At 38.2% G+C, this 12471-nt stretch overlaps 1 protein-coding gene across 1 annotated transcript; it reads right to left on the bottom strand.

The window, feature by feature from the left end:
* Nucleotides 1-3027: 3027 nt before the first annotated feature.
* LOC132173292 (uncharacterized) lies at nt 3028-7146 on the bottom strand. Its single transcript, XM_059584744.2, has 2 exons — nt 3944-7146; nt 3028-3629 (listed from the first exon to the last, which is right to left on the bottom strand). The coding sequence occupies exons 1-2, from the start codon at nt 6801-6803 to the stop codon at nt 3127-3129; spliced, it is 3363 nt and encodes a 1120-aa protein (XP_059440727.2). The 5' UTR covers nt 6804-7146; the 3' UTR covers nt 3028-3126.
* Nucleotides 7147-12471: the final 5325 nt, after the last annotated feature.

Genomic DNA, 12471 nt, shown 5'->3' with positions numbered 1-12471 from the left:
AAAATTTCTGAGCCGGTGTAATCACGCATTGTTATGTGCTCTCCGTCGTTTCTTTTTGGACGTTTTGGGCTAGTCTGGGCTGTTCTGCCCCAGATCCGGCCCAATACGCAAATAACCGTTCCGATCCGAAACCCCTTATTTTAAAAACGGGTTTCACATGACTATCATCTATCTATATGTTTTTTTTTTTTTTTTTTTTTGTTATGCAAGAGTTTTATAATTACTTTCATGTTAATGTGATTTGCTCTTAATTTTCTCTCTTCCTTTTCTTTTGCTTTAGCTTTAAAGAAATTCTATGGCATCTATGCTACTGATAATGGAAAATATGGGAACCTAACGACTCTCTCCCATAAACGATAGTGCAAAACATATATGTGTTTATAAACAATGGAAACATTATCTGCCAGAAGATATCGAACTACTAATCATGTTAATGCATTTCCTTAATAATTTTGATATACAATATATGTATTGTTTGGCATACAAAACTAACAATGTTTTCAAGCCGTCTTTCAGAGTGTAGAGCCACCTATAAGATAAAAGGCGTTAGAAGCCCGCCAGCTTAAAAGGCTAGAGGGACTTTGATGCCCAAATCAATATGGGGTGTGATGAAGTATTATTGATAGAGTGTGTAGAGTATGTTAGAGATTTGTGTACCTTAAGCCTTATATACCGACATATATATAGAGTTTTCTGTAGGAGTCATTGTGTCTTGGATCAGGTCTAGATGTCGGGTTGCAAACTAGTTGGACTTGATATGGAGTGTAGACCTTCTTTTTAAGTGGGTATTTATTGAATCCTCCAAGAAGTCCCTCAATTCCCTTGAATAATTAGTAAATCCATTTATGAAAATTTTGAGATGTGTGTCCTTAAACTCATGGTTGAGCCTAGGCCTTCTGTAAATTTTCTAGTGACGAGGTATCCGGGTCTCCATGTTTCAATAATAGATATTGATAGTTTACTCATAATTGAAGTAACATTGTTGAAGACCCCTATATAGAGCTAATCCAATGCTAAAGTTTCGAACTCAATACCTATGAAACTAATCCAAGACCATTGGATCACCATCCATGGTGGTCTTTATATATATATATATATATATATACACTAGTTTCACAAACGAAAAATTAAAAAAGAAGAAGTTTGTGTGTTAGAAAGTCAATGGGCCAGTAGAATGGGTGTGGAAAAAAAAAATGTCATAACTTAGTTGGATCAAAGTTATATCCAGAGCCCAACCTATTGCCTTACAAAACCAAACATGAATTTAACTACTGGTCCTACCTTAAAGCTGTGCGGAAAGTGAACCATGCCAGTCACCATCCCATATTTATGCGCATATATAGATATATCATCGCGTCAGGCATCCCATGCATGCATGTGGTTGACCCCACAGCCGTAAAAATTAAAACACAGCAGCATATGATATATCTATATTATTTATTTATGATTTATGATCTACGTTGGGGAATCTTTGATGCACCTGATCATTTCTCTTCTCTTAAATACTATTTCGGCACACAGCAGTGGATCTCAGAAGTCAGATCTCACATGTTGGGTCCATCTTTGTGCATGTGCGTCACGTGACCGCAAACACACAGCTACAAATAGGCATCCACCACCTCCTCTCTCACCTCATCATGTTGCTGCAGAAAATAGTAACAAATTAAGCACGTCAGGATTACTATATATAATTTGATGTGCAATTTGAAGCAACATTTGTCACCGCTAGCTATTAAAATGTGGTTTAACAAACTACCCGACACTTACTATATTTACAAATTATATTTATAATCGTATCAATTATTAGAATACAGACTTTGACGTCAATATATAAACTTTTGTAGTATGAACAAAGTTTTTCTCTAAACTGAATTGAAAGAATTTTCTCTCACTTATTCTATAAAAATGATATGTGTCCTTCACATGTAAGAAACACGTGTTTTTTTTAATTACAACGACAAAGTTAGAATAAATTTTATTCAAAAAGCATATGCTTCTCGCATGCTATTTAAAAAAATATGTATTTTTCACATAAAAAGTAACACATGTCATTTTTATAGAATATGTTGAAAGAAATTTTTTAAACCTAATTTGGAAGAAAACTCTGTCTTTTGTAATATATTGTTCATATTTATTGGTGTGTGTATATACATGAGTTGATATTTGGAATGACAATTTTTGATATGATTCACAAACCCAATATGAAATTAAAGAGTTAAGAGTTAAGAAGTTTGACCATGTATAATTAAATGAGTCAGATTATGATTGACATATATAATATTATACTTATGTTTGAACACAACTTGAATTCGACGCACAACATAATAATAAGCAATTTTCGAGATGACCCATGAACCCGATACGAATCCAATATAAAATTAAAAAGTTATAGTTGATGGGTTTGACCCGTTTAATTAAATGAGTCAGTTATAATTGACCTATATATAGTCTTATACTAATACTTCGACATAACCTAAATCCGAACCCTACACTCGACATGAATTGCCACCTCTACGTTTGATTTGGTTTGTAGTTGTATTTACAAATCGGACGAGTATTTTGCCTCAAGTATGTGTTGAATGTTGGAAGGTTGGATCTCTTTCATGCACGTGGTGGGGGGGCCTAGATGGATGCATGAAATGAAGAAGCTTCTTTCTTATCTTTTAAACAACACAATTATGGTGAGAGATGAGAGGTTCACAACCCCAATCATTGCCCACATTTCCCCACAACCACACATCGCAAGCAGTATATAGCTAGAGAAGAGAAATTCCTTTTCGTCCTTTCGAATACAACTACACGTTCACACACATCCATCAGCACATCCTGCCTCTTGCTCCTTTTTGCAGACATATGGAAAACGACTTTATATTGAAGTTACGCTTTTGTGTCCTCTTCCTTTCTATCTCTCACATGTTGTGTCATTTGGTGCTGAATAATAGTAATAATAATTGACCTTTATATATATATATATATAATAATTAGTAAATTAATTAAAACCCATTTACTGTACACTCATTTTGCTCATCTTGTTTCCAAATTATGCAAAACAAACCATGGGTAACTCTTTACAATTCCCATAATATTACTCCTACTCCTAATAAAAAATCAATTATCGACTGGGAATTAATTATTTCCTGATAAATAACCGGCTGAAGAAGACGAGTAAGCAAAGGAGCAATTAGAAGAGCCTTGGAGGAGAGCCAATTGAGCCGGGGTTACCGACGACGTCGTGGTGGTGTCGGCCATCTTGTTGATGACGGAGTTGGCGGTGGGCTTGTGGGGCTCGCTTCCATTAACCGTGGGCTCATGCTGAATTTCTCTCAATAATACTGCCACATCTTTCATTGTCGGGCGATCTTCGGCACGATTGCTTGTACAGAGGAGGGATATTCCCAGAGCTTGCAGCATTTCTTGTATTTGTGTGTCTGGATAACCTTGAAGCTTGGGATCCAGGATCTCAACTGGGTCCTGCTTGCTCTTTAAGTGGTCTCGAACCCATTGAATAACATGTTTTCCTTCGGGGAATGATGGGTCCACTGGCTTTTTCCCTGTTATTATCTCTAGCAGAACCACTCCGAAACTGTAGACATCGCTCTTCTCTGTGATTTTTAAGCTGCAACCATACTCTGCAAGTGCAATTTCAAGCCAATTATTAAGCCTAATACTGTTATAAAATTATATGCAATATATGACACCTTTGCTGGTCGCATAAAACTATGATGTTTTTGGACACATTCCATGCACAGGTTACATCATCATGTCCTTTGCGAATCCCCAATTTATTGCGAGATCCGTTCATATTCGTAACAATTATGCATGTGCAATAGTGCCAAATAAATGAGATAAATAGTTCATTGGTGAAATAATTTAAATGGATTTTTTTTTTTTTTTTTTTTTACCGGTTTAAACTTTTGAAGAAACAGAATTGCGTGAAACTCACCCGGAGCAATGTAGCCGTACGACCCAGCAAATTGCGGGTTAGCCGAAAATGAATTGCCATTATCTTCGATCAACCTTGCGAGGCCGAAATCGGCGAGGCAAGCCTCGTACCGGTCGCCTAGCAATATGTTATGTGCCTTCACGTCCCGGTGTAATATGGCAGGCACGCAATCGTGGTGCAAGTACGCGAGGCCTTCTGCAACGCCCAATGCTATCTTGAGCCGAGTGTCCCACTCCACTAATCCAGCGCATCCCTCATGCAACAACGCGCCTAAAGTACCGTTAGGCAAGAAATCGTAGAAAAGCAGTTTGGTTTTCCGGCTAGCCCCCCAACCTAGTAGTCGGACTATGTTTCGGTGTCGGATTCGGGCCAGCGTGGCAATCTCGGACGAGAATGCCGATGCGGAGACCTTCTCTGACGATCGGAACCTTTTTACGGCGATGGCTAGGCCCGACGCAATAGTGACCTTGTAAACTATGCCGGTTCGTCCGCGGCCGATTATGTTGCCAGCTGTCAGGCACTTGGCCACGTCGGAAATGGATAGGTCGAGCTTCTGGTATAGTGTCACTTCCCAGGGGAGGCCCATGTCCACGTCACCATCTCCTTCGAGGTCACAGTCGTGAGCCCCACCGAATCCGGGGCCCCCACTGCGCCTTTTCTTCGATCCAACGACGATGATGTAGAGCGCAGCCAGGAGCAGAGCGCACGCGCCGCAAAGGAGGGCGATCATCGCCACGCGCGCGGCCTCGGCTCGTCTTCGGGCTGAATTGCTGCGCTTGTCGGAAGCGCACTGGTTGGCGGAGAGGCACAGGGAGGGGTTCCCCGCGAGAACGCTCAGCGGAAGCTTCGCGAAGAAGGGCGTGTCCGGCACGCGCCCCGATAAATTGTTGTATGATACATTAAGGACCACAAGATTCTGAAGATCCGCGAGGTATCGGAGGTCCCCGGAGAGCTGGTTGTGAGAGAGATCCAAGATCCCGAGCTTGTCCAAGCCTGCGAACTCGGCCGGAATCTCCCCGGAGAATTGGTTCCAGCTCAGATTCAGAGCGATCTCGAGCGCCGGAATCCTACCCAAGCTCACCGGAATGTTCCCCGACAGCTCGTTTCCGCTCAGGTCCAGTAACTGTAACTTCTCAAGCGAACCGAGTTGGCTCGGAATCGGACCCGAGAACCGGTTCATCTTCAGAACGAGTTTAGTGAGTGAACTCAGCGATCCAAGACTCGGACTCAGCGTCCCTTCAATCAAATTGTCGGAAAAATCAACAAATTGCAACGAGGAAAGCCGGCTAAATTTCTCCGGCAAATTTCCGGTGATTGCATTGGAATGCAAGTCGATGTACGTGAGATTGGGGCATCCGGAGAACTCCGGAATGTTTCCGGAGAGGCGATTCGATCCGAGATCCAGGAAATCAAGATTGGCCAAGTTCCCAATCTGCGGCGGGACGGGCCCAGTAAGCATGTTGAGGTTCGCTCGGAAGCGATTCAAGGACGAGCAGTTGCCGATCTCGGGCGGTATCTGCCCCGACAAATTGTTGGAGAGCAGCAAGAGCTTGACGAGGTTCTTGAGCTCGAAGATCCCCTTGGGAATGTTCCCGGTCAAGCCGTTCTGGGACAAATCCACGGCCGCCAGATTCTGACAGTTGGAAATTGAAGACGGAATCACTCCCTCCAGCTTGTTCTTCCATAGGTAGAGCAATGTGAGATTCCCGAGATTTCCGATTTCGTAAGGTATCGTGCCGGTTAACTGATTGTTGTCGAGCTCGATGTGGGTGAGTTTCGTACAGTTTCCTAGCTGGGCCGGGATATCGCCCGATATTTGGTTCTCGCTGAGTTGGAGTTCCTCCAGAGCCAATAAGTTTCCGAAAGTTTTCGGGATGCTTCCAGTTAGCGTGTTCAACGAGATGTCGATGACGGATAGTTTTTGGCAATTCCCTAGCTCCGATGGAATAGTGCCCACCAGACTGTTCTGCCAGAGCAAAAGGTTTCGGAGATTCTTGAGGCTTCCGAGACTGGTTGGGACCGAACCGGCGAGCGAATTCTCGTACAAGTAGATGTTCTGGAGCGCCGAGCAGTCTCCGAGCTCCGGAGGAATTTGGCCGGAGATGAGGGCGGTGTAGATTGCGAGCGTTTCAAGCTTCTTGAGGAGGCCGAGGCTGGGTGGGAGGAAGCCCGAGATGCTCGTTTCGGCCAGGCCCAACATGACCAAATCGGTGCAGTTTCCGATTTCTTGAGGTAAAGCGCCTTGGATATTCTTGTTCCCACCGGCTCTGAGTACCTGAAGCAGCTTCAAGTTGCCTATGGGACTGGGTATTTCACCACTGAGCTGGTTGTCGTAGAGAATTAGCTGCTTCAAGCTCGTGAGGCTGCCGATTTGGACCGGTATGGACCCCTCCAGCCGGTTGGTATTGAGGTGGATTTCTTGGAGCTTAAGCAAGTTGCAAAGCTCACTTGGGATTTCGCCGGTTAAGGCATTGTCACTCAAGTCCAAGTAGCTCAGTTCCCGGAGAATAGCAATCTCTTTGGGGATGGAACCGGTGAGGTTTGTTCCGGTTAGAACAATCTCCTTCAAGGACATCAAGGAGGTGAAGTTTGAAGGAACCCGACCCATCAAATCCAAGTACCTCAACTCCAATCCGACAAGATCCTTGTTGAGGTTGCAAGTGATGCCGAACCACCTACATGGAGTTTCATCATTTGGGTTCCAATTGCTTAATTCCTCAGGGGATCCATTCAGGCTCTGCTTCCATGAAAGAAGAGCCTGGCCTTGTTGGTTAACAGCAAGAGCTACAAATGGGTGGTGGAGAAGTGAAAGAAAAATGATCGTTAGGAAGGAAAAGAGGGTCCATGGATTTACAGGCATTACAGCTATGCTATGCTACAAGCCCCAATGATAATGGAGGAACACAAGGAGGGGGTTGAGCCTAGGGAGGAGGGACAATGGGTAGGAGATACCAAGTCATGTCTTGTGGGCTACAAGTTTTCTTTTTCTTTTTTTTTTTCTTTTTCTTTTTTTCAGTAGCAGTATTAATAAACAAAAAATTGAAAGACCCAGAATCTCCGGATCCAAGAACAGCTAGGCCATGATGTTTGTGCAGAGAGAAAATGGAATTTTAGATGGCTGTTTTTTAGCATTTGTTTATGGTGGAGGAGGGGTGGTGGGAAGGGGGGTGACTGTTTTTTAATTCAAATGCAGAGGGGGAGAGATGGGTGATGAGTTAATCACTTTTGCTGTACCTTTATCCTTTTATGTGGGCTTGTACAAAGCAACCTAAAACACTTGTTTTTGGATTTTTCCTTCATTAAAAATAAAAAAATAAAAAAATCAGCAAGTGAGTAGGTTTTGTCACTTGCAGCATGTTTGGCCAACTAGCATTGAGGTGTCTGAGTCAGCCTTGTCCAGAGTGGAGTTGGATGAGTCTATTAGGATTAAGACCCACTTTAGGAATTTAATTAGATTTTTGTTGATGATAATGATATCTAAACTTTTGTAATTGGGTGAGGCTTCATTTTCCATTTATGTTTCATTTGAAGCCTACAAGTTTAAATCCCTTGGATACTTCCTTTAAGGGTTTTCAAAAGCTGCAAAACAAAGATTGTTCAAAAAAAACTTCGAAGCTGCAAAGGGGACACATGGCTCATGAAAATTCATATGGAATCCAGGCCTTAATCCTGTTGTTTAAACATCTAACAACCTCAGATTTAGATCTATGTTAGAAAAACATAGACATGGACCCTGATGTTTGCAAACCTGCTGCTTCGAATCTCAAATGTGTTCAAAATGAGATCTATCACACTCCATTTGTCCTGTGGATCTCATACATTATTTAACATTGTGATTATTTTAAAAAAGCAAACACCAAATGAAATTTTGTAACCATTACATACATCATGTACGAAATCAAAATATTAAACTCATCCATGACAATATATTTATGGTGCTAAACCAGCAAATTCTATTGAAGATTATTATATGTTACCATTTGTGTAGGTGGTCAGCATGCAAGCGAGAAAATGATGCTTTCTTTTCAACATATAATTAAATAAAACCCATTGAGGTTTGGATCTAGAGGGTATTAACATGATAGGAGGAATCTCCTTTAGTTCTTTTTTTTTTCTCACGTATTGAACGGACACATGACACTTTTAGAAATTCCTCAAACTTAATTTAGAAGAAATTTATATCTGATAGTAACAGAGATTGTGAGAGGACCCCATGCCTAAGCTAAGCAGGATTTTCCTACTTGTACATGACTCCCCTCTCACATAAAGAGTGACTCAAGCCTTAAGCCACTTAGGCGGTCACCTAAGGCTCCCAATTGAATAAGGCCGGCCCCCCAACTAATAATTATATAAAAAGTATTTTTAAAAAAATTAAATTAAATTAAATTGAAGCCCTAATATAGTAAAAAGTTAATGAACCCTCATTAATTAAGGTTCTCAATTAATAATTGTACAATAAAGGTTCTTTCAAAAAAAAATTAGTAAGGCTCTAATTAATATGCTAATAAGTTAATAAATAGTCTTTAATTAAGGCCTCGAATTATGTTCAAAGTAATTACTAATTAATATTTAAAAATATAAGAAAATAGTATCACTTATTCACTTAGACTTGTGATTTTCGGCCTCAAAATCTTTCGTCCAAAGAAGAAAAAAGGAGGACAGGAATAAGAACAGGAGCTGCATGTTCTTGAGATATTTCATGAGAAAAACTAAGGTGTCACGTGATGTCTGGTGAGAACAGATCATCATAGTGATACTGGGAATATGAATAATTTGGTTGATGAGGGGAGATTTGGTTAGGGATTAATAGTGGCTGCCTCGTGAGACGGCGTGGGGATGATATTATTTTATTCAGATTTTATGTATGTGTAGCTAGGAATCAAAGCACGAGATGGATGGGGAGAAAAGAGAGTTTGGTTAATTAAAAGAACCAAACAGGGCATAGTGTAGGGCAGCTTTTTGTTGTATTTTCGTGTTTTTGTTTTGTCGATGGCAAAGAGGAAGAGACAACCACACCCATCAAAACTAGAATATGTTCCTCCTCCATGTGTTCCTCTCTTCCATCATTACTTATTTCTGCAAACATCTATATATGCCCATACTCCATTGGTTGATGGATGGTTGCTGATTTAAACACTTGACACCTAGAATATTTAATTGAAATGAAAGGCGAATGTTTGAATTTATGACGTTTGTTTTGATATTATATTGAGAGCTTGTTTCAGGTTGTGTTAGAGAGCTTAACACGCACTTTTAGTACTTAAAAAGTTGTGCCAAACAAAAAGTTGATATGTTTGGTAAAAATTTCAAAAGCGTTGGGAAGTAGAACTTTTTAAGTCAAAAACAAAAAAATTAAGCTTTTATCAAAAGTGTATTTTTGCCATTTTAAAGTTAAAAAAAAAAAAAAAAAAAAAAAAAAAAAAAAAAAACTTTTGAAAATTTTACCAAACATGCTAGCTTTTTGTTTGGCACATATTTCTAGGTATTAAAAATATTTTTTACCCTCTCAAATGCAATCTCAAACAGACTCTAAAAATGACCAAAACACACTTTGAAAAAAAGTTAAAAAGTGAAGATTTTCTAAAAAACACTTTTTGAATTTAAAAGCTATATTTTTCAACGCAATCCCAAGCATTATCTTAGAGCATGTTTGGGATTGCATTTAACAAATAGAGCTTTTAAGTCAAAAAAACACTTTTTTGGCAAAAGCTTAAAAATAAAGCTTTTATCAAAAGTGCGTTTTGGTCATTTTGGGTTTTTCGAACCCTTAAAAGCGCTTTCATTTTTTTTTTACCAAACGTGTATTTTTTTCTTCAAATGAATTTTTTGAGTGTTAAACACACTTTTAGGCCCCTCAAACGCTCACCCAAACATGTCTTTAAAAGTTTAAGCTGATAAGAAATGGTAGGCTTCATCGTTTAAATTAATATTTTAACTTATCCTAATTAAGCTCAAGTCCATCGAGGTATATCTTTGGAACCAAATCAGGGATATAATTGCTTACTTTTTTGTTAATCATTCTGCAATTTTCTTCTTTATTGTTTTGAGTTGGAATGGTAGGTCAGTTTTCAATGATAAACAGGAACATCATGTGCTTGTTTTCTTTATACAGCCCATGTTTTGTTTATACTAATGGGATTTAAAAATGAAATGCAAAAACCACATAATTTCCTTATCCATAAAGCAGTTAATTTAATTTTACCATCGAACTTTTGCAACTATCTTTCGTCAATCTCCAACCGTCTATTTATTTATCAAGATTCTCTACAACTAGCTATTCAAATTGCAGTCAATTAAAATAGAGTCTCAATAGAATCTATCCACCCGAGTATCTGTTCAAACAGGTGGACCCTATCAAAACCTCATCTCATACAGAGGTCGGACAAATTGCAATTAACCAACAAATTGCTATTTTGGGTGTAGTTTCATTTCCCTTTTTCACCAAGCATGTTACTATTTTTTTAACTTCTGATAGGCTTTCACTTCGATTAGCCAACATTCAAAATCAGGGATTGGCTTTGGCCTTGACACTAAAAAAATGGTTGAACATTCTTTTCATACCCCATTTGTTCTTATTAACTTACCCGTTAATTTAGACACATAAACCATAAATTTGGGCCACATAGAATGCTCTACTATTAAGGTGATCTTGTTTTCTCATCATCAGATTCATATGATGACCTCATTCATCTTTGCTTTCATTATTGAGCAAACAAGTGGGAGTTTTTATCCACCTTCCAATTCATCAAGCACTTCGTATGCAGTTTTGAGTGGTTACCAAAACCACCAATTTACCATATTGCGGCTGCCCCTTGGAATTGGAGTATTTAGGCCATGTATGAGCATTTTGACAGAGCCAAAGATTAAAGTAAACTAATCAAATAGCAATGTCTTTGGTTCTGTAAGGAGTAACGTCTTTGTCTTATACCCAAAGATAAAACAAGCTCGCAGATTTTAAGAAAGAGATTATTTGAGAAAAAATTCTCTGATTTGATAATAATTCAATGAGTAAAATCCTTGTAATAAAGTAAGCATACTTTTAGTAAGGATAGTAAACATAATCCTAGTAGAGAAAGGAGAATAAAGTCCTGATTATAATAAATAAGTAAAGTCTTTTAGCCTTTCGTAGGGTAGGGACCACTCCTCATGAAGTGGTAGCTCTTTGTCTTCGAGTGGTAGATCAATCAGCCGGAAACTCAGGATCTACTGAAATTCCCTAGGAATTTCAGTTTCTGGAATTTCAAATTCAAGCCCTTAATTTTTTATCTAAGGGTTATTGTTCTGCCACGTGTCCCACTACTAATAAAATAATAAATATTTATTATTTTATTAGTAGTGGGACACGTGGCAGAACAATAACCCTTGATTGAAAAATGAATGGCCTAGATCTGAAATTTCAAAAACTGGAATTCCCCTAAGAATTTCAGTAGATCCAAATCCGCCGAAAACCACGCTTCATGAAGTAGAAGTTATTAGTTCGAATCCTCTTCTTCATTTTCCTCCTTTTGTACGGATATGTTAAAAAAAAATTACAAAAATAAAGTAGCTCTTTAGCCTAATTTATTTAGAACCCTTAAAAATGCCTTTGTTTTGAACTAGCTACTGCTATAGTAATTCTGAAACGAGAAATGCTGCGATTTATCATGGTGTTTTTATCATTTTACGTGGATATTTTTTTCTAAAAAATGAGGGATTAGTTGGGTACTTTTTTTCTTTTTTTCTTTTTTTTTTTGGTAAACATTATTTACGTGTAAGATAAAGAGAACACCAAGAGAAATAGGATCATTTGTAACAATCCTAAGTCCCTTTAGAGTATTTTTAGTTGACTCGTAGATTTTTTTTAAAAAAAAAAAGGGTTGGCTTAGGTTAACAATGAGAATGGACAAATTAAAAATATATAATAATATTAATAATAATAATAATAAGGATAGTAATAATAAGTAAATAAAATAAAAGAGTAATATATATATGGAAAGCCTAGGCACCGACTTAAAAAAAATAAAAACCCTAAGCTCCTCAAAACCTATTTTCTATCTCTTTTCTGAAGCCTATATAATGGAATGGAACAAGCTCTTGCCGCACATCAAGAAGGGAAGAGAGAAAGGAAGAAAAAAAAAAAAAAGAAGAAGAATCTCCCTGCCCTGTTGTGCGTCAGGTATGGTTTTTGCCTCACATATTGTTTCTTTCTTCTTCTTATATATATATATATATATATATATATATATATATATATATACTTAATGGAGAGCATTAGTGTTTTGTCAAATTTAGTGTCTTCTTGCCTTGGGTGCCGTGTGGTCTTGTAGTGGGAAAGAGAGGTTTGTTTTCTTCTTGTTTTACTCCTCACGTGCAAATAGTGCAACTATATATATATATATATATATATATATATGGTGATTTGAAGGATTTATAAATATATATACATGAGTACTTTAAAGTATATATATATATATAATGATTTGAAGGATTTCAAATATATGTACATCTGAATGTTTCAAAATATATATATATATATATATATATATATA

The sequence above is a fragment of the Corylus avellana genome, chromosome 3 (assembly GCF_965113065.1).
Source record: "Corylus avellana chromosome 3, dhCorAvel1.hap1.2, whole genome shotgun sequence".
NCBI classification, from domain to species: domain Eukaryota; kingdom Viridiplantae; phylum Streptophyta; class Magnoliopsida; order Fagales; family Betulaceae; genus Corylus; species Corylus avellana.
This window is presented reverse-complemented; position numbering and strand designations above follow the sequence as displayed.

Bases quoted from the DNA above. Each gene is read 5' to 3' on its own strand.
- LOC132173292 (XM_059584744.2), bottom strand. From the start codon at position 6,803: ATGCCTGTAAATCCATGGACCCTCTTTTCCTTCCTAACGATCATTTTT. The intron at 3,630-3,943 runs GTGAGTTTCACG...TTGCACTTGCAG, and splicing joins GTACGGCTACATTGCTCCGG to AGTATGGTTGCAGCTTAAAA.